The sequence below is a fragment of the Tursiops truncatus genome, chromosome 14, assembly GCF_011762595.2.
Source record: "Tursiops truncatus isolate mTurTru1 chromosome 14, mTurTru1.mat.Y, whole genome shotgun sequence".
In the NCBI taxonomy this organism is placed as follows: Eukaryota; Metazoa; Chordata; class Mammalia; order Artiodactyla; family Delphinidae; genus Tursiops; species Tursiops truncatus.
Window position 1 is genome coordinate 86,272,067 of NC_047047.1, and position 23,292 is coordinate 86,295,358.

General features: G+C 47.3%; 1 protein-coding gene across 1 annotated transcript in view; it reads right to left on the reverse strand.

Moving 5' to 3' along the window:
* The window catches only part of DCDC2C (doublecortin domain containing 2C), a 114,048-nt gene that overhangs the window by 47,788 nt on the left and 42,968 nt on the right, over positions 1-23,292 (reverse strand). The window contains 3 exon segments of the mRNA XM_073791644.1: positions 7,114-7,176; positions 13,780-13,883; positions 16,318-16,443. Coding sequence (XP_073647745.1) covers positions 7,114-7,176; positions 13,780-13,883; positions 16,318-16,443 — 293 coding nt within the window.

A 23,292-nucleotide genomic window follows, 5' to 3' on the forward strand; every position in this document is an offset into this window, starting at 1 on the left:
TAAACTTCTATTATCAGCAAAGTCACGATCCCTTTAATATGCTACATAAAATAATAAAAGGAAAACAGTGTTGAAGAATATACACAAAAGTGAAATCAGATTCTAAACAGGAATTCCATGTTTTTACTTTTTTCTTGTCTGTATTTGCTAATAATTCTACATGAAAATGAATTGTTCATAGTTTGATAATGTATGTTTAATGTTAAAACATGAGATATAGAAGAAAATTCAACTTAAAAAATACAATTAATGCCAACTATATGTGCCTGATGCCAAGAAAAATGAAAATATAAATTCAAACTCCTGCTTCACAGGACCTGAAACCTCTGCTAGAAACCATGATGAGACTGGAGAATAACAGTAATAATAGTAGCTATAATTAACTCTCAACGCACTGTATATGTCACTTTACGACTTTATACTGACTTCACAAGTTAGAAATTATCCCAGTTTTCCAAATGAAGAAACTGAGGCTCAGGGAAGTGAAACTGCGTTCACGACACGGTTGACATGTGTCCAAAGTCTACACTCTTCATCCACTGTGTTTGGTAAAACATTCCCATTAAAAGAGCAAGTAACACCTACACCAAACAAATGATAAATTTTCCAGAGAATCACTGGACACTAAAAGCCAAGTGGATGTTACTTAAATTTACAGGGACATCACGGGGAACACACACTATGATCTTTCCAGCACAGGCTGGTCACTGAGAGTTCCTTCCAAAGGATGGAATGCCAGGTAAAATTGATTACACTGATTTCAACGAGAGTTAAGAGTGGGAACAACCCAGTGTCTACTTTCCAATTGGAAAACATGTACTTTCATTATTTAGCTTAAATATAAATAATATAAACATCGTTTTAAACATAGATATACTTTTCGAGAACTTTCAAATCCATTGTCTCAACTGATTCTTCCGAGGTAAGTAAACCTGTAAATGTGTAAAATAATTGTTCATTGAATGAATGAGGTGCAGAGGTAAAATTACTTAACAAAGGACACCTGCATATGAATAGAGGCACTAAAACTGGAATTTGTGCTCTTTTATGTGGCTGCATGCACATCTGCATGTTAGAAATATATTCACAAACAGAACTGTAGCTCACGTGTGTGCTCTCTCCCCAGACACTGTCAGGATTCTCCTACGATTCGTTATTTCTAATAACATAAATAAAAAGCATAGCATCGAGAATATTTCATCCATATTAGCTCTAATCCTGGAGCTAATATGGATAAAATATTGATTTGGTTATAAACTATCGAACAACAAACTTGCAGCAGAGGAAACTGAGGCTCTGAAACACAGCTCCTAGAGTGCAACACCACAGAGCCAGACGCGCCTCCACCGGCCACGGGGGGCCAGCTGCCTGGCCAGAGCCCTGCCTTCCCAGGGGGCCATGAGCCTCGTGGCCACGGGGAGCCTGCCCTCCTCCGGTGCCCTCACCCTAGGGACACGTTCCATCCTGAGCCCCATGGCAGGGAGGGTGTGGGTTCCCTGACTTCCTGGACAGCCCAGGTGAGTGTCTCGGGTGCCTGATGGCAGATGACTTGGGGGGCAGTCACCTGATACAGGACCGTAAAGGAGTCTTCCCTGCCCTGTTTATTATCTGCCCTTACAGTGGATCCATCCACCTGCTTGAAGTGCCTTAGCGTCTCTTTTCCTCTGAGTCCGTTTTCTGCCTCTGGGGAACAGAGCGATGGTGTATGATGGAGATGATGTTCTACTTCTAAAAAGCACCTGACAAGGTTTTGGAATCCTCTGATTATCTTATAAGGTCTGTCTTCAGAAGAGGAAACAGAAAACTACAGAATCTGTTGATACCAACCTTCCTTTCATTATCTTCATAAAGCCTTTCATCTTCTTTTTCCTATTATTAAAAAAATATATAGTAATCAACTATCTGCAAGAAGGATATTGTCAAATAAATTCCCAACCTTCCCTATCTCCTCTCACCTTCCTGGTTGGGTCAAGTTCTTTCTTATTGTAAATAGCACTCAGGACTTGGGTCTCAAGCCTTGACCCCCATCCTTGCTGCCGTGTCTGCGGTCTCGTGCCTCCTCTTTCCCTTCCATTTCATGGAGCACTGCCCCTCTCCCCTTCTAAACTCTTTGTTTTCTATGTGCGTCTTGCTCCATATTTTTATACCAAATACAGCCTATTACATCGTCGGTTGCATCCTCGGTTGCAGCTTGATTTTTTTCAGCTGATATAATATTATGGAGCCCTGACCCTCAGTACACATGGGTCTACCTTACTGTTTATCCAGCTGCAGTGTTTTCCATTGTGTGGATGGAGCATATATTAATCAACCAACCCCAAAGGGTGAGTATCTCATTTGTTTCCAGTTTTTGTTATTTATGAGTACATTTGTGGACTATTCTCAGCCATGGAAATGGTTAAAAAAATATGTGCAGATTTAACTTTAATAGAAAGAGCAAAATTCTCTTCCCAAAAGGCTGCACCAATGTACACTTTGGCCCTGTTGAGAAGCATCACTGCCTTCCTGCCTCTTCCCAGCGCTGGACATCGTCAATCCAAGTTTTAAAATAAACTCATTGTTTATATTTGCATTTCTTTAATTAGGAATAACATGGATATATTTTCTTACATCTTTTGGAGGTTTGTATTCTTCTCTGTGGATTTCCTATTTGTCTCATTTGCCTTTCTTTCATAGGGTTATATTGATGGCTTAGGGAGCGCTTTATAAATTAAGAAAATTTAATTTGTGTTGCAAACGGTTTCTTCCATACTTTGTCTTTTGACTTTATGCTATTTTCCAAAGAGAGTTTAACTTGCCTGTAGAGAAAGGTCGAGGCTTTGATTACTTCTTAAGACACGGTCTCTGGCGATTCACTGACTGTTCAGCTGCGGTTTTAGTCCTCTCTACCGGGAATCACTTCGCGGTCCTGGCTTTGCCACAAGCCCGCCTCTGGGCCAGAGTTCTTCACGCTGCCCCTGCAGCTGCCGCCACAACTACACGCTAGTTGCCTCCTGTGCTCGAGGCGCCTGATCAGGTTCAAGACCACATACCCCTGCGTGCCAGGCGGTGTGAAAGGTGCTCAGAAGACAGTAGAATGAACTCTTCCTTCACGAAGCTTAATCCATCACAGGAAACAGCACAGAAGGAGGTAGAAAGTGCCGAGAGAGTCTCCCTCAAGCACCCAAAATGTTAAAGTCAATCTCTCTCCCTCTTCGCTTCGTGAATACATAAAATTACCCATGAAAGTTTTATATGTGTAACCTTTTTGAAGGTAGGAAAAGCTAAAAACCGATTCAAATGTTGATAACCCAGATCTCAGAGTCAGATTAAAAGGCTTAGAGTCCCAGAGGCCGGACCACTCCTGCGCAAACCTGCCTGCAGACGGGAATCCCTGCCAGGCTTGGACAGCCCTAAACACATGGGCCGCAGAATCATCTTCACGGCCCTTTGGAAAGGGACTGAATCTTTTCAAAATTTTTACACATTGTTTTACAAACTTAGCAGGCAGCTTTAATTAAAAAGGGCTGCTTGCTCATAAACTGCCTTACAGTCAATGGATCTAAACAAATCAGGCACTAAAAGGACTGGAGAAATTGCAGTCTACCTCAATGCAGACAGTTTTCACCCAATTTAATTAAAAATGTGCGTCAGGAACGCAGTTTGAAATAGGTAAAGGGGAAAAGTACACATGTCATCTTTATAAGTTCACATAAAGTTTCAAATTAGTTAATTGATGTCGGTAACATTCCATTTTTTAAGAAGGAAAACATTATTAAAGTGTCAGATATCGGCAGTTGTCCTGACTGTGTAATTAACATATTTAAAGCGTTCTGAGAATGAAGGAATGTCACAGCACGGGTCCACTTTGGTGTTTGATTTTGATCTCACCCAATTCTGTGCCCGTGACATACATAATGACCAAATAAATGCACTTGTCTGAAATTCCCTGGGCCGGGGTGAGTGGGATCTGCTCCTAGTACCTACATCTACATAGCTCCTTTGGTCGGAGGTTGTTTTAAATGCATAAATGACAGCAGAGTCGGGTCTGGAGGAGGGGAAACGGGGAAACAGTGCTTAATGCTCACAGAGGTTCTGTTTGGGAGATGAAAAAGTTTGGCTGTAGATTGTGGTGATGCTGTACAACACTGAAAATGTACCTAATGTCCCTGAATGTAATGGCACTATTGAATTTTTTAAAGTACACTTAAAAACAGTCAAAATGGCAAATTTTATGCTGTATAGAGTTTACCATTAAAAAATCCTAACAAAATGAAACAGAAACCCTTGTGACCCAACATCATAAAATATGTATTTTTAAAGAATGTTCATAACAATATGCTGTCTTACAGCTTCGCAAGGTCATTACCATTTTACCCCAAGATCATATCCTTCAGTTTAAGCAACTTAGTCACAGGTAACGTGAAGCAAGTCCACAAAATTTATGAAGTACCTACTGCACATAAGACACTGTCCTAGACACCGTAAGGATGTATATCTGCCCCTTAAGGATTTCACGATCTGTCTGGGAGAGGTGGTCAAGCCAGAAGCCACATACCTGAGAAATCGATATATTCAATGTCATATAAATATCACAGAATCAATTTTTCAAGTGAACAGACAAATGAAATGCCAAATAAAACCACAGTTCACTGAGAGACACAGATCACTGTGGCCTATCGGCCAGGCAGTGTTAATTGAGTACTGTTTCTTTTTATTAGCATTACTAGCTACTGCCGTGCTTATACAATGCTTGCTCTCTTTCTGAGCCCATAAAGCATGGGCTAGATTTTGGGGCCGACGACCTTCAACCCCACGGGGTGTTTCACACCAGCGAAGTTTCTGTTCAGCTCCTGCTGAAGCAGAGACGGCGTCCTGTGGACCTGACAGAACTAAAACATCCTGGAGAGTCACACACCATGAAACCCGTCCTGAACGTCACAGAGCACCTGTCTTGGGAGGGGCAGACCAGGAAGCATGACGCAGGGGACGTCTCCTCTGAGGAATCAGATACGTGGTTCTCTGGGGAGGAAACACAAACTTTGGAATCGTTCAAAACTGGGTTCAAAGCCAAGCACCCTGCCTCCTAACTGCTGGTGCGGCAGATTCCCTCTCAGATCTCTCCACCTCACTGGTTTTGAGTCTATAAAGCGGGGATTGATACCACCTGGAAGACTGATATGTGGGTGAGCTGGGACGTGAGTGACAGGGGCCAGCACGTGCCCAGCCCACAGCAAAGGCTCCGTGAAGATGCGTCTGCTCGATCCAGCCCTTCTGCCTGACGTAAGTCATCCGTGTTTGGGCAAGAGAAGGAGGCCCAGTTGCTCCTTATCACCTTCCTTCCCCCAAAGCTTAGGTTCTTAACCCAGATATCTGCAAACGAGGCGCTTGGATTTGCCATTATTCCAATGATACTGCTGACATTTGATTCACGCTAAGAAGTTAAGTCTACTGACTGATGTCAGCTGCTAATGCACAAGATGCTCCCAGAGGCCCGAGGAGCTATATTTACAGAACAAGTCAGCAAAGCATAGATGATGAATGTCCACAGCCAGTGTGCACAGATACCCAAGGGACAGTAAAAACTCAGTGCAGGCAAAAGACACCAGTGCCATATGTCCATTAAAACGCGGCATTCAGCTACTCCATGCCTGAGTCATAACAGCACCCTTTCGTCCACGGCCCCGAAGCAAGCAGGTGACCTTTGGCCCCTGACACCCAGTGCCCCGGGACCACCGCCTTCCCACCCGCAGACACGGTCTTACACTCGTCAGCCGCCGTGAGCATCCTTTTGTCCCTCCACATTTGAAAGGCTTCCCTAACCATCCAGACACAGAGAGTGTACCTCTCCCTGAACACTTCCTCCTGGTCAGAAATATTTAAGACTATAAGGAAGGAAAGAGAATCGTTTGAAAGATTATTTCCTCTCACTGTCTGTTTCAGATCATAAACTCCTTTCATGTTGAAAAACCCGAACAAACTTCCTAAGGACCCACGTCCTTTCCCACAAACCCCCTTTCCAAGGTGGGCAAGACCCAGGAGCCGACTGGGCTCCCTCTTTTTAAACGCGGAGCCAGGATGCTGCGGGGCACGTCTCAGAGCAGGAGAGGCTCACTTGCAATGCCATCACATCCACAGATTTCTTCATAGTCTGTCATCAGAACAGATTCAATAGCCCAGATTTGTTACATGACCTCCTGCCTGGAGCCAAAAATCTAAAAGCAAGAAACCACCTTGAAAAGAAAATCCAGAGACAGAATTTTAAAAACAAGCTCCCAAAAGTCTGCTTCTTAGCTACATGAATTGTATATTTAAAGTAAATTTTGTCTTGAATGTTTTCACCACACACACACACACACACACACACACACACACACACACACGGCGATGTTAATTAGCTTGATTACGGCGCTTATCTCACAATGGATACGTATATCAAATTGTGCACCTTAAAAATATACAAGTTTTAGTTGTGAAATATCCCTCGACTAAAGAATTTAAAGTAAATTTTGTTTTCCCAATACACATATTTTACACAGATTAGTCACGTGATCTCATCACGTACCATGGAAAGACATGCTTCCCGCGTTGACGGCACACGTAAAGCAACTGGACAAACACAAACCACACAGCGCGTTCTGCGCTAGCTCGTGCTGCCATCTATACAGCGTGTGCTGCACGTGTGCGCAGCCCAGACGTGCCGTCTACACAACGCTGACTACCCACAAAACCAATGTCCAAGGTATCCGGGACAACGGAGCCTCCCCACGCCTGCTGCCATGGTTCCCCTGTCCTTCCTTCCTCTCCTTCCTCCCCCTCTAAAAATATATCTTGAAAGATGTTGGAAAAAAGAGCTTTTCAGTCTGTGACTGGAAGTATAGTAAAAGGTGGCAAAGACTAGTGTAGAAGCCACGAAAACTACTGTAATTTCGGGCACACAAGAGACCTGATGTGAGGTACAGCCTGCAGAAGAGGAACACTCTGGTCCAACCCTGTGCTGATTCGTATCCTGGAAAGACTTGGCTCTCTGACCCCTTCTCCATCAAACAAGAGCTCCACCCAACGTGTTAAAAGGATAAAAAGGCGCCTTAGCCTGAAGCCCTCAAGTACAAAATAAAAGTAGAATTCACTCACCTCGTTGCTTTCAAAATTAGGCATGTGACCGTGTGTCTCTTCTTTCACTATCTCGGCTGGTTTCTGGGGAGAAAATGCACCACATGTTAGATTTAGTCGCAGTCAACCTGTGTCAAAGTCCTTTAAAGAAGCAGAGAGCGCGTGAAGCCACGTGACTTTCTGACCATTTCTACAGGTAAAGCTGAAAGGTCACCAGTGTTTCCACAGTGGTTACTTCAAGTCCAAGGCTGCGTCTGCTCTGCATTTTTACCTTTGGCTCCTCCAGCCAAGGGCCAGCCTGAAATGGAGCGGGACCTATAGTCTTTCCCCATCCGCGTCCTCCGGCAGCCTTGTCTGCAGGAAAACTCTAGCCAAAGAATAACTTTAACCAGAGAAGTGAGAAAATGCAAAGCAAAGGAAAACAAACAGGACAAAATAATAATAGTTTAGTCATTAGCAGAGTCGAGGACCTTTAGTCCCTCCTCAAGGGCTATAGATAATAATGTGAGCCATGTCCTGGGAGCCGTCTTGTAGACACTGAAAACCCCACCAGGTGGGAGAAGTGAACTCCATGATGACCAGACTGTAGCCATGACACAAGCTGCCACAATTCCGAGACTTGGCCTCAAAGAAATGGGAACAAACCGACCCTGGAACTGAAGACTAACTGTACTTAAAACAATCAAGATGATGCTGGTCAGAGCACCGATGACCAATTTCAAGATGACCGTCAGAGCCGACTGTGCTGTTCCCGCAGGAAGCCCCCTCCCTCCGCCTGTGAAAGCTCTTACCCCCTGATGGTGAGCAGTGCGGGAATCGGCCTTTAGACACGAGCCCAGCCTCCCACCACCCACCCCCAGTTGCCGGCCTCCAGAATAAAGCAAACTTTCCTTTCCACCAACTTTGCCCTCGAGTATTGGCTTTCGAGCAGCAAACAGCCAGACGCCACTTTTGGTAACAAACCTGTTTAATAAAACTGTTGGAGAAAACTTTGAGACACTATAAATCCCTTTTGTGTAAAACAGAGAGAGTGGTCACTGCAGACGCCTCTGTACTTCTCGGCGCACCCCTGGGGACCTGAGCAGCACCCTCTTCCTCTGGGCCCGAGGGGCACCACCACGGCCTGGCTGGTCCCGCTGCCCCCGGCCGTGTGCGCACTCTCCCTGTGGATAATCTCCCGGTTGTCATGACTTGCTGGCAAAAGGCAGCAGGCTACCATACTTGGTGTCCTGGAACCTTTCTCCACACCGGGGGAACATCGTGTGGTCCTGGGGCCAAAATAAAGGTGCCCACGGGGGCTCCTTCCATTACGCGTCTGTGTCAGTGGGAACATGTGGGCTGGTGAAGGACCCCCCCATTCATCAGTCACCCAGGAGACTCCGAGTCCTGCTGTTTCCTCGACCTCAGAGTCAAAGAAGGCACGTGGCCAAGTCCACACTGGCTCTTAATGCCTCTGCCTGGAAGTGTCACCCGTCATCGGTGACGGCAGGTCGCGTAGCTACACCTGAGCTAAAGTGGGTGGAGAAGCCAGCTCTTACTGAGTGACCAGAACTGATGTTAGCGACAGGCCCCAAGGACCCGACGGCTCCTGCCCGCTGACCCCTGAACGTGCAGCGCTGAGCTCTGCGGCTGTGTAGACAAGTGTGCTCAATACAGTCGATCCCATTAGCCCAGACCTCAGTCACCCAAATCTTCTGAGAACTCAGACCCTGACTACAGGAGCGTTCTCTCTATGGCCTACACAGAGAAGGAGCCGTGACGAAGAAAGCTCGCTGGGGCTGATGAAACTGCACTTCAAGAGAAGTCCAAAGCACACTCTTTCACAGAATAATTGATGTGATGCGGATCGCTGACTCGTTCACAGATTCAGCAATACGTAGTAAAGACTTTTCTCACTATGTGCAAAAGTCTCAGGGAAGGAAACGGTCTCTCTCTCCTTCTTGTGGATGTTCACGCGTCTCCATGTACCGCCCGGAGCCTAAGTAATGTCTTAAGGAAACAAGCCCGAGGCCGAAAGTCAACGTGCTGCGGAAGGCAGCAGAGTCCTGGGAAGACGAGCCCTCAGTGACCCCACAAGCTGCTGAGCTGCAACTCTGGAACCTTTGCGGCTTTTGCCAGGAGCCTCTAGACCTCTAGTACATGCGTGGTGAGTGTCTCCTATTGTTTAAGCCACTTCTCCTTAGGTTTTCTGTTCTTTACAGCTAAAGGCATCCTAATAGTGCTAATTACACTTTTTAATTTATTCATTAATGTGGGAACCCCAAGGACAGATATGAGCTTAGTCTGAGCCACTCTGCAGCTGAAAGTAACAAAGCTTTAAAGCTGCGTTATGTTTTTTCTAATTAAACAATTCAGAGATTACACAAATTCAGACGGACCTTCTCCTAATTAGTCCACATTATTTTGGTTTTACTGCAGTTAGTGTCTTATTCTTAGCTTATCTCTGGAGTGAAGCGAACTACGGCAAGTGCAGTGGAGGGTGACCACTCTGGTAGCTGCTGGAGAATCTAAGGAAAAGCCCTCTCTCTTCCTGCTGGACTCTCTGGGACTCCCTGAAAATAAGTGAATTTCAGCAGAGGTCAGACCTGGACTCAGCCCACTGTGATTTCAATCAAGCCTTCTCATGCATCAACTGCAGACCTGGGGTTTATACACCTGCTTATTGCCTGATGCAAAATGATATCGTAGAGCTACTCTGCTAAAATAGAGCTGAGCATGTGCGGAGAGATGCTGAACTATTTCCCCCAAAAAGGAATCAAAGGTCAGGGTCCTGGCTAAACAGAGACTGCAATTCTGGGCATTTTTCTCCTTTTAAAGTACTTATAAAAATAAATATAGGGGGCTTCCCTGGTGGTGCAGTGGTTAAGAATCCGCCTGCCAATGCAGGGGACACGGGTTCGAGCCCTGGTCCGGGAAGATCCCACGTGCCGTGGAGCAGCTAAGCCCGCGCGCCACAACTACTGAAGCCTGCGCGCCTAGAGCCCGTGCTCCGCAACAAGAGAAGCCACTGCAATGAGAAGCCTGCGCACCGCAACGAAGAGCAGCCCCCGCTCGGCGCAACTAGAGAAAGCCCGCATACAACAATGGAGACCCAACACAGCCAAAAAGAAATTAATTAATTAATTTTAAAATATTAAATAAATAAATATAATCTTAAATCTGGCAGAAGATATTACTTTGTGACAAATGTAGTCCTTAAATCAGACAGAACTTCAACATCAATGTCTTAATATCTGGATGTCACTTTTGTGCATATTACAAGTGCTAACAATCATTTCCTTAACATTGAGGTATAATAACTCAGGACTTTAAAATAGAAGCTGGTGTAAGAAGTCAGCACTCTGGGAGAATCGAGGCTGATGAAGCAGACAGCTAACTCAATCACCTTGTCCTCCACTCAAGCTCGGATAAACAAAGGTTGGAGGGGGCGGTGGACGGCAAGAGGATACATCAACCGCTACTAAAGCCAATGAGAAACGAGGCACTGAAAGGAAATCATAATTTCTTAAAAGTGAAAACTCAAAAGGAGACAGTGCAGCACAGAAGAGGAAAAAGGTGACTAACGCCCATGGACCATAGTCCCTGCCACCATGGTTGACCATCAGTAAAACGCTTTCTAATGTCTTGCCACAGCCAGAGTCCCAATCCCTAGCATTCTCTCCCTTTCACTTTCATTATATTTTCCACAGCTTAGCCTTTCGTCCTGTTCAGGAACCACTTGGTTCAGGACAAACAGAGTTCAGTGGCTTGAGTTTCACCATTCTTGATACAGGCACTGAAATCACTCCATTAACTCAGAGCACAGCTTCTCTCACCCGGCACCTCGATCCTGATTCTCTCATGAGCCAAAGATGGATGTCAACAGAATTCTACAAGGGTCTCAATGTCAAGTTTGTTCTCCAGAATAAGCTTTTACGACCAGAGGCCCTGGAATGTAAGCACGCACCTTCCAACATATGCAGGAAAATGAGCGACTCTTTGAAATCAACTGCAAAGGTGTCAGGTGGTGGAAAACCAAGTGGCTGACGTAGGAGGACAGAAAAAGTGACACGTCTGGTTGGAAGCATGTATCGCTCTGTGGGTAAATTAAAGAGAAAACGATCGGGAGGCAGAGCCAGAAGAGTGGGAACATCTTAGGAATCAGAGTGCAGGTCTAAAGGCAGCATTAACAGCCCTCCTGGACTGTCAGGAAGACCAACACTCTAAACAGCTGATGACTTCTCCTTACCACTGAGCACCCGACACCCCTGCCCCGCGCTCCAACGCAGCTGCCCTGCCCTCTCTGCACAGCTCCAAGGAGTTCCTGACCGACTCAGAAGTCCTGGGGGGTAAGCTTCTAGGCACTGGAGTGAAGGAAAGGTTAAGAGGCCACAGTCAGCCTCGCTCACCATCACGAAAAAAGCGGATGTTACACGACGGCACCCGGCAAGAACAAGGGACAGCCCGCCTTCCACACTCACCCGAACCTCAACTTCAACCTTCACTCAGCAGCGGGAGTGCGGTGTCGCAGGCCGATGCTGCTGCAGGACGGTCTGAGTGGCCTCAACCCTGACCTGCGACCCTGTTATTCACAGGTGTCATCAGCTACCAACAGGCTGAACAAACCACACCTGCCCCCTTGGACCCGGAGGGGTCCTCATTCTTGAGGCTCCCTTCGTCCATCTCAGTTCGACTCCAAATTCATAAATTGACTAGTTGGGATGTTATATTTTGTAACATTGTATCCTTCCGGCAACACAGAAGTGGAGAAAGCACAATGCTACAGCCACCAGCCATTCAGGGAATGATGAGACGCCCACAGCTTAAAGCGAGTCACTCAAATGCATGAGAAAAGCGCTCCAGGTTATGATAAAAGGCACCACCATAATCAAATCGTTTAATATAAAGGCCAACCGTTCTTCATTATGAACCAGAAAGTCCTAAGGGCATGAAAACAAGTACCCTCCCCTCCTTCACAAGGAGACCAGTGGCTCCAAGAGCTTAGCACCAGAACACAAATGAAGGCCAGCGCCTCTCGGGCGGTTCTCCAGGTGTGCAGCCCCTGTCGTGTGGTGTGGACACCGCTTTCCCCCATCAGACCACACACCAGTCTGGGGAAATCCATCTCACTCCACAGCCTCGAACGCAATGGAACTCAAATATGCGAGCAACGGAAATCTACGTTTACTGTTCCCAAACAGTATGGAAACACTATTTGACACACTAGGACTTTACCTCCATTTAAAACTGTGCCAAACACTCTCAGCGTACAGCCCAGAAAACACACAATAATGGATCAATAACAATAATTCATGTTGGAGGTGGAAGTGTGGATGATAAATTCGGTATAAAAAAGTAACTGCCTAACATGTCTTAATATTATTACTATAAAATTCTTAAGTATGCAATAAAAATATTTAAACTGTTAGTTTGGGTTTTAAGAGAAGACCAAATCTTTAGGTCATTTTTTGGTCATGTCGAGGAAAAGAATAATATTACTAGTAATTTAGGGAATACAACAGGACATATGAGAAAAGTGTTCAACATGTCAAGAGGAAGTGGAAGGCTACTGCTACATTAAGACAGAGTTATGACATTTTAAAAATATATCACAGGGAAAAAATTGCAGAAGTTAACAATAAACGACAAGGTTAAAAGTGATTAGTACTGAAAGCGGAGCAGGAAAGCTCACTGGTTCCTGTGATTCGGGGCAAGCGCAGGGCTGGGACCCACTTTATTTAAGAGGAACAAAAATGGGACTCAAATGCTAATACTGACCTTATACAGAATATAAATTATTTTCTCAAAAGCCTATAATTGGAAATGGACCTTTAATGCCTCCAGGTAGATACCAGAAGCAAAGTCATGCGTTTCGGCACAGACTCCCCTTTGAGGCCCGGGATTGGGGCCCGGAGGCCCTGGAGACCTGCTGGGTGCACTGGTGGGGGGGGAGCAGAACCAGCTGGAACCCAGGCCTCCGACTCGGGCCTGGGGCCCTTTGCTTCTGCTCCTGTCCAGGCACCAGGCCTCAAAGTGAGCCCCTCTCCCCATCACCTCTCCCCTCCAGTCGTCCTGTCCCACGCAGGACTCCACCTCTCTCCTCCATGAGGCCAGGAGGAGGGACACAGAGAGAGAGGGTCCACGGTGCGCCAGGCCCTGGACTGGGCACTAACACTTCACTTGGTGCCCAGGCTGACCTGCACGGTGACATCATCTCCGCCACATGCACAAGGAGACTGAGGCCTGAGGTCGGGAAGCTAGGAAGGGGCAGAGGCATGATTCCCGACCACATGGTCTGATTATACCATCATCCCACCCTTCCACCGATGATTCCTAAGAGCCTTCTACGTGCCAGGACCTCTGCTAGGAACAGGGGCTACACAAGTGAGCAGCGCAGACCATGGCCTTCTTGTGGAGCTTACAGCTTAGCGCGGAAAAGGGACAGTAACCAAATAAGGCTGAAGTGCTGTCACGAACTGTGACGTGTGCTAAGAAGGGTCCTGGTAGCGGAAGAGCCTTGGGGGAAAGATGGGCAGACAAGAAAATGCACGGCATAGGATCTAAAAGATGAGCAGTAGCTAACTGCAGGGGACAAAGAACATTCTAGAGGCCAGGGAGAGCTCTGGGGAGGGGCTGGGGATGAGATGCAGGCTGGGCTGACGGAGCGGCAGTAAGAAGGAGTGGGCACAGTCCTGCGGTGCCCGCCACCCACCTGGCCACAGGCACCTCCACATGCACGTCCGGGGCCCCCGTAATTTCTGGTGCTCCTTGGGTTTCCTTGTTAGGAGTCTGGGCTTCATACACGTCACCATCTGGAGAAAAATAACGCAGGCAGGGTTTTCAAACCGATGTTCGTTATACCTTTTCTGAGCCAAACCAGAGTTACAACTCAGCATCCTTGGAGCTTCCTGTGTCACTGTCAGGCGGCCTGGCCGAGGGACCCCGGGACCCACACGTCCCCTCCCCTGCATTTCCCGACCACCCTTGATGTTGCTTCATTCGAGGTGCTGGGTTCAGTGGCCCTCAACACCTGCACTGTCTCCACAAAGGTCCCAGACCCCAGGAGTCACCGTCATCCCTGTGTCCCAACCCCAGGGGACTCAGGCCAGAGACAAAATACAGTGAATGTTTGACAAGTGTGCGCTCGGTTCATTCAGTTAGAAATAAACGCAAAGCAACCACAAGACACCAACATCAGATTTTAAGGACACACAGATGCGTTACTTCAAAATATATTCAAGAACCGGGCTTTAACCACACAGGGGTTGAATCTGTACACTGTAAGCCACTCAACTTGGCTGACAGACAAAATCATCTAATTAGCACGACAACTGGATGTATCAATAGTAAATGCTTATAAAATCCCAAGGTTCCTGAAAAGTTTATCCTCACCCCGATCAGAAGCAACAGGTGACAGCAGAGGAAAAAGAAGTGGGCTAGCCAGTTCCTTCAACATCCAAAAGGAGACAGATGTGATCACAGCCCATCCCATTCCTCAGTCAAGAGTCCTGGACCTCCCCACCCCTCACAGGGTCCATTCTGGCCGTTCCTGGCCCCGGTTCTGGAAGAACCATCCCCCGAGCCCTGGGCTGGAGGATAAGGGATGGAAGAGGAGAGGAGAGGGCGGGCACCCACTGTGTCCCAGGGGCTCCTCTACCTATGCCTTTGATATTAATACTCATGGCAATCCTCAGACACACCTACGACATCCGTTTTCAGGTAAGGAATGTGCCCAGGTCACAGGCTCACGAGGGCCACAGCTGGAATCTGAGTCCCAGCAGGCCACGCTCTCCCCGGCAGCCCAGGCCACTCCTGGAGGGTATGTTTTCCCAAGAAAGACATTTTACTCGGTGATTAAATTTTCTATTACTGTTAATATCTTACAGAATTTCAGGTAGTATAGTTTCAGTAGGCTCCGTGATGAGCCCCGCGAGGGTGGAGTAGAACAGCGTGGCCTCTGTGCTCACGCATCTGCCTCGCCTGCCAGGACATGAGCTCCGAGGATGAAAGGAACATGCCTGAACACCTGCGTGTCCGGACCAGCGCCTGGTGCACAGCAGGATGACGCATCTGTCATGGGATGGGGAGAGCCAGGAGAGGGGGAGAAGCCAGAGAAAAGCATTAGGGAAACGCCCCACTCTGTAGCCTGAAGCAAACACAGGAAGCTAAGAAACGGGGAGCAAAGAGAAGAAAACCTGAGTCGTTCTGTGTGGTACTGAGAGCCGAGGGAGAAGACAGCTTAAGAGAAATGACTTGCAAACTTGTCAATGCTGCGGAGAAGGCAAGGGAAGCCCTCCTTCCCGCCATCTCCCTCTCTTCTCCACAACCAACCAGGGGACTTAAGTCTTGTAGGTATCCATCACACCTGCAGATGACACAGTCACAGAAAGCACCTCCTTCAGAGCCTGGCCCCCAGTCAGAGCTCATAATAGTAGGAACAGTAGCACTAACTGTAGTAGTAACAGTAGTACTGATAATGGTAGTAACAGTAATACTACTGGTAGTAGCAGTAGTAGTAAGAATAGGAGTAGGACTGAAAGGAGTGTATTTTAAATTATTTCGTTTTAAAATCACTTCTGAAGTTCAATCTTTTAAATGTCTCTCATACTCAAAAAGTAAACCCAAACAGTGGGTTCTGATGGTTTTTATGTTCATGTTTCCCTCAAAAGGTTGATATGTTTGTTGGTTGTTTTCAGTGTCGTTGGTCCTTAAAGGACAATATGCCTTCCCAGAGGTCCACAGAGATGATAGAATTACTTTTTTTTTTTTTTTTTTTTTTTTTTGCGGTACGCAGGCCTCTCACTGCTGTGGCCTCTCCCGTTGCGGAGCACAGGCTCCAGACGCGCAGGCTCAGCAGCCATGGCTCACGGGCCCAGCCGCTCCGCGGCATATGGGATCTTCCCTGACCGGGGCACGAACCCGTGTCCCCTGCGTCGGCAGGCGGACTCTCAACCACTGCGCCACCAGGGAAGCCCCCAGAATTACTTTTAAATCCTGCGTTTATCTTGGAGGGCTTCCTAGTAGGAGAATCCCATCGCCCTCAGCCCTGAAATTTTACTTTTCTACTCCCCCTACCATGGCCCTACATGCCGAACAATTTATTAACAAGTCAGACAGTCACGAGTCGGGTTTTTAAATCAGATTGTTACAAGTCATATCTTTGCAGGATGAAATTGGTCTGGAAAAGCAGATTCGTGACCCGGCAGCATTTCGAATTGCCGACAGCGACACAGAACTTCACATTACCTGCCCCGCTGTGGATTAAAGGTTCTGCCCTTGGTTTCTTCTTTCCTTCTTTGGCGTAAAAAATAGAATCCAGTGCTTTGGGTGGAACGCTGTTGTATTCATGAGTTTCTTTCACCTTGGGATCCTCTTAAGGTACAAACAAAGAATAAAGAGCGTGTTGGGACGGAGGCGTACAGTGAGTCTAATCGGTTATTTTGAGAAGGCCCAGGGAAAGCACACGCTCCTCGAGTGAACAGTGGGATGGGACCCAGGTGCCTCCAAGAGGCCCCCCTTCTCGCACCATCTGGACCAGGCTGTCGCCTCCATTTCTCTTCTGTAAAGTGGCAAAAATACTCCCCTCCCTCCTCCCAGGGGGCAGCAGCTCACCAGGAAGGGAAGCTATTCTCTTCCCAAATGAAGGTGGCCGCGTGGTGCCTGAGAAAGGAGGGTCTGCATTAGAAGGGGGACAGGCAGGTCTGCAGAGGTCGCTGGGGCTTTAGAGATACTCCTTACAGCCTAATAAAAATCGCTTCCATAACAACCACCAAACTATCACTGCTGGAACCACAGAGCAGGATGGAGCGTCTCTGATTAAAAAACTGATGCATGGCAGGTGTGTCTGGGTTACACCTGAGGGGAACTTAGATTTCTAAAGAAATCTATAAACTATAATAACAAAGCATAACTAGATCACAGTGTAAGATGAACTAATTCTTAGCACCATCCCAATTCTATTCCAATTCTATCCCAGATATATCCCATCTTTATATACAAGCCATCTTTTTTTAGTTCTCCCTTTTTCCATCTTTACTGAAGTATTTGGAAATGAATACAGGCAAAACTATATAAATAGATATTTCTTGTGAGCTCTCTGTGTCACTTAAGAAAATGTCAAACTAAAAACACCTACCTTGTGCCATTTATATATGGCATTAGAGTGTATTATGCAAACTACTAGGGGTTTTTTTTCCTTGTGGAAATTAAAGTGTGAAAATAGTCCTTCAACCACATATATAGGAGCCGAGCAAAATCTTTCTACCTATTTTAGGAGGCTTTCCTGCAAGTTGAAATCATGCTCGTGAACATAGGAAACAAGATCTTTGCAGGACTGGTTTTAGAAACAGAAGATGATATATGGTGCTCGTGCCTTAGAGGCAGCTGGGGGCTGGGATTCGGGAAACCTACTCGATTCTTCTCGGTGTTACTCACATCTCCTTGTCACAAGCATTTTCCGTATCTTTGGCCTCTAAGATAAAGAGGCCATATATTTATTTTATTATCCCTGAAACCGCACTCAGAGGACAGTGACAAGGAAATATTACCCAGCCTCGTTACGAGGACACAAAAGCAGCGAGGATGCTGTGCAGAGAGCACAGAGCAAACCACACCCATCGCGGTTTGACCACCCCAGGAGCTGTGGAAACAAGAACTCCCGGGGGAGCAGGACGGCAGGTGAAGGCGGGCGTCGCGTCATTAAGCCAGTTTTATTGTTTAAGCTCATACTTTGCCTAACAAGCACATGAAGGGAATGCAAGATTCTAAAACACCTCATTCCTGTGAAATCCAGGGAAATCAGAGTGGCATGGGTTTGGCCTCTTGTCAAGCGTTGGCTCAAACCTCTCCTTCTCGGCGAGAGCCACCCTGACGGCTCCCTCCCTATTTCCCCCCATTTTAAATGTCTCTGAATTAACAAAGAAGGTACCATCCTTCAAGAGTTAGACCTGGCAGGATGCACTAACTCACTGGTTCCCTGGGACACTTTGCAGCAGTTCTCTCTCCTGCCAGTGCTCTGTCCCCCTTTCAAAACGGGGCACTTCCCTACCACGGACCTCAGCAATCCATCAGACAAGAGGAATCGTATGCCGACAGGACAACAAAAAAAATATGGAAGCATAAAATACCTTGGACTCCCCTTCTTAAAAAAAAAAAAAGTTCCCTTCCTTACCCTTCTCCATATTTTCCCCAGCACTTAACTCAATCTACAGATAATTTATTTATACGTTCATTGTTCACCTGTCTCCATGAGGCATTAGACTCTCCATGAGGGCAGGGGTTATGTGTGTGTGTCTGCTTTTCTCATCATGGATCCCAGAGCCTGGGACAGTGCCTGGCACACAGTAGGCACTCAGTAAGTACCTGCTGAATGCATAAGTGAACAGGGCTGCTGTGAATCTGATCACGCCCACCTTTCAAACACTTCAGGGAGTGGTCCCAACTTTATGAGGATGTTCCAAAGCCCTTCAAGCTCTAAGCCTACCTGCCTGCATAGCCCACTCCTCACACCCTTTCACCGCAGGCTTTGCACACCCCACGCCTTCCTACAGAGCTCAGCTGCACCTGGAACTCCCCCCCCCACCGCCCTGCCTCCTGACCTAAGACTCATCCTTCAAATCCCCGTCCACGCCTGACCTCCAGGGCCCCCCTGCCGGGTCCCGTAACACCTCCACATGCAGTTCCAGGACCCAGGCCCACCGTCCGCACATTCCTGGCCCTAAAAGAACAGCAGGCTCTCGATATGTACGTGTGTTCAATTAAGTGATTGTAACAGTGGCTCAGTAAATGTCTGCCGATTCAATGCTCTGAGCAGGAAGATGCAGACAGAGGAGGAGAAGAACAGTTGAAAATCTGGCATTCTCCAGACAAGGAAAGGTGAGGGGCTGCTAGGAGTGGCTTCCATTCATGTTTGTATTAAACACGTATCTTCTCTAAACTACTTAGGAGGAAGTTGCGTGAATCACACACATTTACGGCTAAGTCCCTTAGACTGAGTACTGAGGACACATGATCTATTTACACTGTCGGGTGGTTTCCTGACAACAGAGACAGACGCCCCTGCAGAACCACAGGACGGTCACCCCATTCAAGAAGTCGGCCTTGACGCAGGCTTTCTAGCTAATCCGCCATCCATACTCCATCTGGTCTCCATGCAATGACATCCTTTGTGGACCTTCCCTCGAGCACAGTCTAGTCCAGGGTCACACACCGTGTCTAGGCGTCGTGTCCCCTTCGTCCCCTTTTACCTGGACCCAGTCCTCAGACTTCCTTCGTCTTACGTGACACTTAATTTTTGAAGAACACAGGCCTGTTTTCTTTTGTTTTATAGGAAGAATCTGAGGTTTGCTTGGTGTTTCTGCATAATTAGGTGAAGGCTACGTGTCCCTGACTGGATCCTACACACTCGTGTCCCATCTCAGGTGTCACAGCCGGATCCCAGGACAACTGTCTGCCTGGTTGGGGACGGGGACCACCAGCCTCTCCTCGTCCGTCCAGCCAAGGCCACCGGCAGGACCAGCAAACTGACAGCTCTGAGCAAACTCCCTGCACTGCCCTTTCATTCCTGCATGAATCTTGACCTGCTCACCTTTGAAACCAGCTGTAAATGTCTCACATTTAAGTAGATGATCTTACTTATTTAAACAGAGCAAACTGTAATATAAGTTGGAAAAAGTATAGAAAGAAAACAAAATATTTACACCAATTCCACTTGAAAACGTGTAAATAAACTCCTGAGAAATACATCAAGACCCTACAAAGTGTAAGACTAGACCCACATACCTCGCAAGTGTGACCACCCACACCTAGCAGAGTGGACGAGACACACAGGACCTGAAGTGTATGCAGGCCCACGCCCAGTGCGTCCCCAGCACAGGTGTGACGGGAACTGGAAAGGGACGTAAGAGCTTGGGTGGAGCTTGGATCCTGGACTTGGCGGTGGGGAAGAAGCAGCCTTGCCCAAAGGCCCGGTGTCTCAGACTTCCTCAGACAATCCCTCCAGCCACCCTGGACCTGGCACACAGCAGGTGCTCAACACTGAGCGCCGTCCCCTCCCTCACTCAGCAGCTCTGCACCCAGCACGTCACCCCACCACGCTGTCCCAAGGCGTCTCGATGACGTGGGACTGATAATACTGCCTCTTTGGGGTGGTCATGAGGTCTGCAGAGCTTCACCCCAGTAAAGGTTTTGGAACCTGGCGGGGCAGACAGAAGCACTCCATGAAATGCTGGAGGTGAATGTGATGGGTGGGCAGGTCTGCGTCCTGAGAGCCGTGGGGAAATGGTGGTGGACCAGTGGGAGGCAAGGAGGGGGTCTCCAGGGAAGGGGCACAGGTCCGGGAGGGGACGGCATGCACACCTCTTCTGCAGGCCCTCCAGGTCTGTTTCCCTCGGGACGAAGCCCAAACTCCCAGCACCGCACCCAGGCACAGGGGCCCCTACCTGCGGGCCCACACGCCTTGCTATTCCCCGACAGGCCAGCGCTTCCAAATCCCTGTGTTTCTCCAGAAGGGCTCCCTCCTCTGGGGTCTGGCAAACTCACCTGCGGATCCTAACTCCAGTGTCATCTTGTCCCTAGAGAGAAACCCGGCCCCACTCCCAGCCCGCTCTGTCCACAGCTCCACGGCCACAGGCCTGCAGTTTCCACTACATAACTCTCTCTCTGCCCGAAAGCTCCCCAAGGACCGAGGCAGGGCGGGCTGCATCTTCACACGCCCGGCACTTGGCACGTGTGGACACTCTGGTGTCTTTTCATTGTCAGAGCCACACGGATTTACAGCCATTCTTGGAAAACAGCAGATAAGCGGGAATCAGAATCCCCTGCTTCCCAACACGAGGAAATGAGCGTCACGCCTCCGACCCCTCCTCTCCGTCCTCACATCCCAGCCCCGCTGACATCATCGTGGCCTCTAGTTACAAGGCCACAGTACTTCCTTTCAATTTCCTTCATCTTTCTTCCTGTTAAAAGTATTTTTGGAAAATATACCTGAGGCACACTGGGTTTATTTCTCTGTGGTGCTTTAAGAAATATTATTTTTCTCCAGAGCCCCCGTCAATCAATCTAGCTGTTTTAATGTCACTGTAACAGGTCATCTGCCTCCGGCACATGAAAGGCAGCCTCCCAAGGTAACCTGGGATGAATCAGACAGCGTCTAATTGATGACCGTAACAAGGCAGTTCAGAGTCAATCCATCCTCAGGTAGAAAATAACAGGCCTGCTGGCAAAAGGCACTTCCCCGGCTCCCAAGGGAGCGGCCTGGCCCCAAAGTGGGTCAAAGTCTTCCACCAATGAACCAGTCCCTGCTTTGAGAATTATTAACATAGAAGACTTGCTAACACTTAAACCTGACTGTTGCATCTCCAGGCTGCTGGAAGATGACGACAAACACCGCCTGACTGCTGTGCGATGTGGTGTGGACTTGACATCACCAGCCTGCAAACGTCAGTTCCAAAGTATTTACACCTCACACTGAACTTCACAGTCTCAACCCGGTTACTAAAGCGTGGGTGTCAGACCCCACACGCCCTCACACTTAGGGTGCCGATGCTTGATCTCAGTTCATTGCTGTCTGCCACCAACACTTGGGCTTTATAGCCAAAGAGAGGTAGGAAATATTAACATTCTGACTGCGGGTATGATATAAAGACAATGCTTAGTAACTACTTACATTTTACAGAGGCTTGCACCCTAAAATGTTCATTTTAATATACGAATACAATTTTAAGCACTTATTAAATTAACCTTAACTTCTCTGGAAGGTAACAGATACCCTCTTCGGACGGTAACTGCACCATAAATGCAGTTGCTATAAAACTGAATTTGATGTAACAAATAAGAGTAGCTGCATTCAGTTACTTTCATTGGACTTAAAGAGTCATGGCTTCTGTTAATTGGACCATTTAAGGCATTGGCAGCCTCCTAATGACGTGTTTTCCAACATTCAAATATTTGAATCAACCCATAAAGTGAACTGAGCCAATCAAATAGGCAGACTACATCCCAAATACGGTTCAAGCGTGCTAATCAGTTAAAATGCACCCATATGATTTCTTTGCCATTTTCTTGGAAACGGGCATTTTCATAAGTGTGATTTAAAGTTCTGCTAAATCAAGATTAAATCTTTCATTCTGTGCTCAGTGGAAATCTAGATGTAAGAAGCAAACAGCTTCACTCTTCAATTTTTTTAGAAGTCTGTTAGGGTGTCTATATTAGCTTAAATTAGAAATTCATGCCCACTGAGTCAAGTCTGATGACAGAAATTCTGGTGGGGGGTAAACAGGAAGCAAAAGGAGGGAACCAGGTTTCACTGACAGAGACCCTGAGAGCTTCAGCAGAGGCAGGATTCCAACCAAGGAAGTCAGAGTCCAGAACGCTTACTCTTAAGGCCTGGGCTTTCCCTGGGTGGGAGCCACTGGTTTACTAAGAAAAAAAAAAATCTGTTATCATAATATGTAGATAAGATTCGCCCACTGGCATCCAGTTAGATCCAGAGAAAGTTCGTCTTTTTACTCTATTAAAGAATCCACAATGATAATCCCACACAAATACAGGAGCAGGTCTGTCCTCTACTACACATTATACGGGATTCTATTTGACATCAACAACACTTTTCTGCGAGTTCGGGGGGTTCTGAGCACAGGCCACCCATTCTCCTTGCTTGGTCCTGCGGTGAACCTTTCTCTGCTCCAAAAAAACAAAAACAAAAACCTTCCTGCGTGAACATCATCTCGCACGTCTCCCCTGGCCTCTCATTTGGTGAGTGTGCTAAGCTGGCACACGGACCAACACCTAAACCCTCCTCCACCTTCCCCGGGCCCAGGTCTCTGCTGCCGACGCCACGATCCACCAGTGTTGCCCCGGGGAACCTGGGGTCCTCCCTGACTTTTCCACTTTCTCACACTCCACGGCCATCTAGACGCACCCGTGTTCCTTCCCATTGTTTTCCTTCCCATTTCACCGAATCAAGATGCCAAGAATCGTAAGACACGTGGTCATGACCTGTGTCGCTAATAAAGAAATCAACCTGCCCTTTAAACCATGTCATGGTGCTTCCTTATTACCTAGAAGTTCTTTCTTCTATCTATACTTCCTGAAAAAGGCCTTTTGGAACTACTTAGACATAGATATTTATCAATATCACACCTGTGCAAAAAGGAAGGGGAGACAGTCAATAAATAAATGACTTGCATCCTCCCAAGGTTTTACATCTTGAGTCTGGCTCTT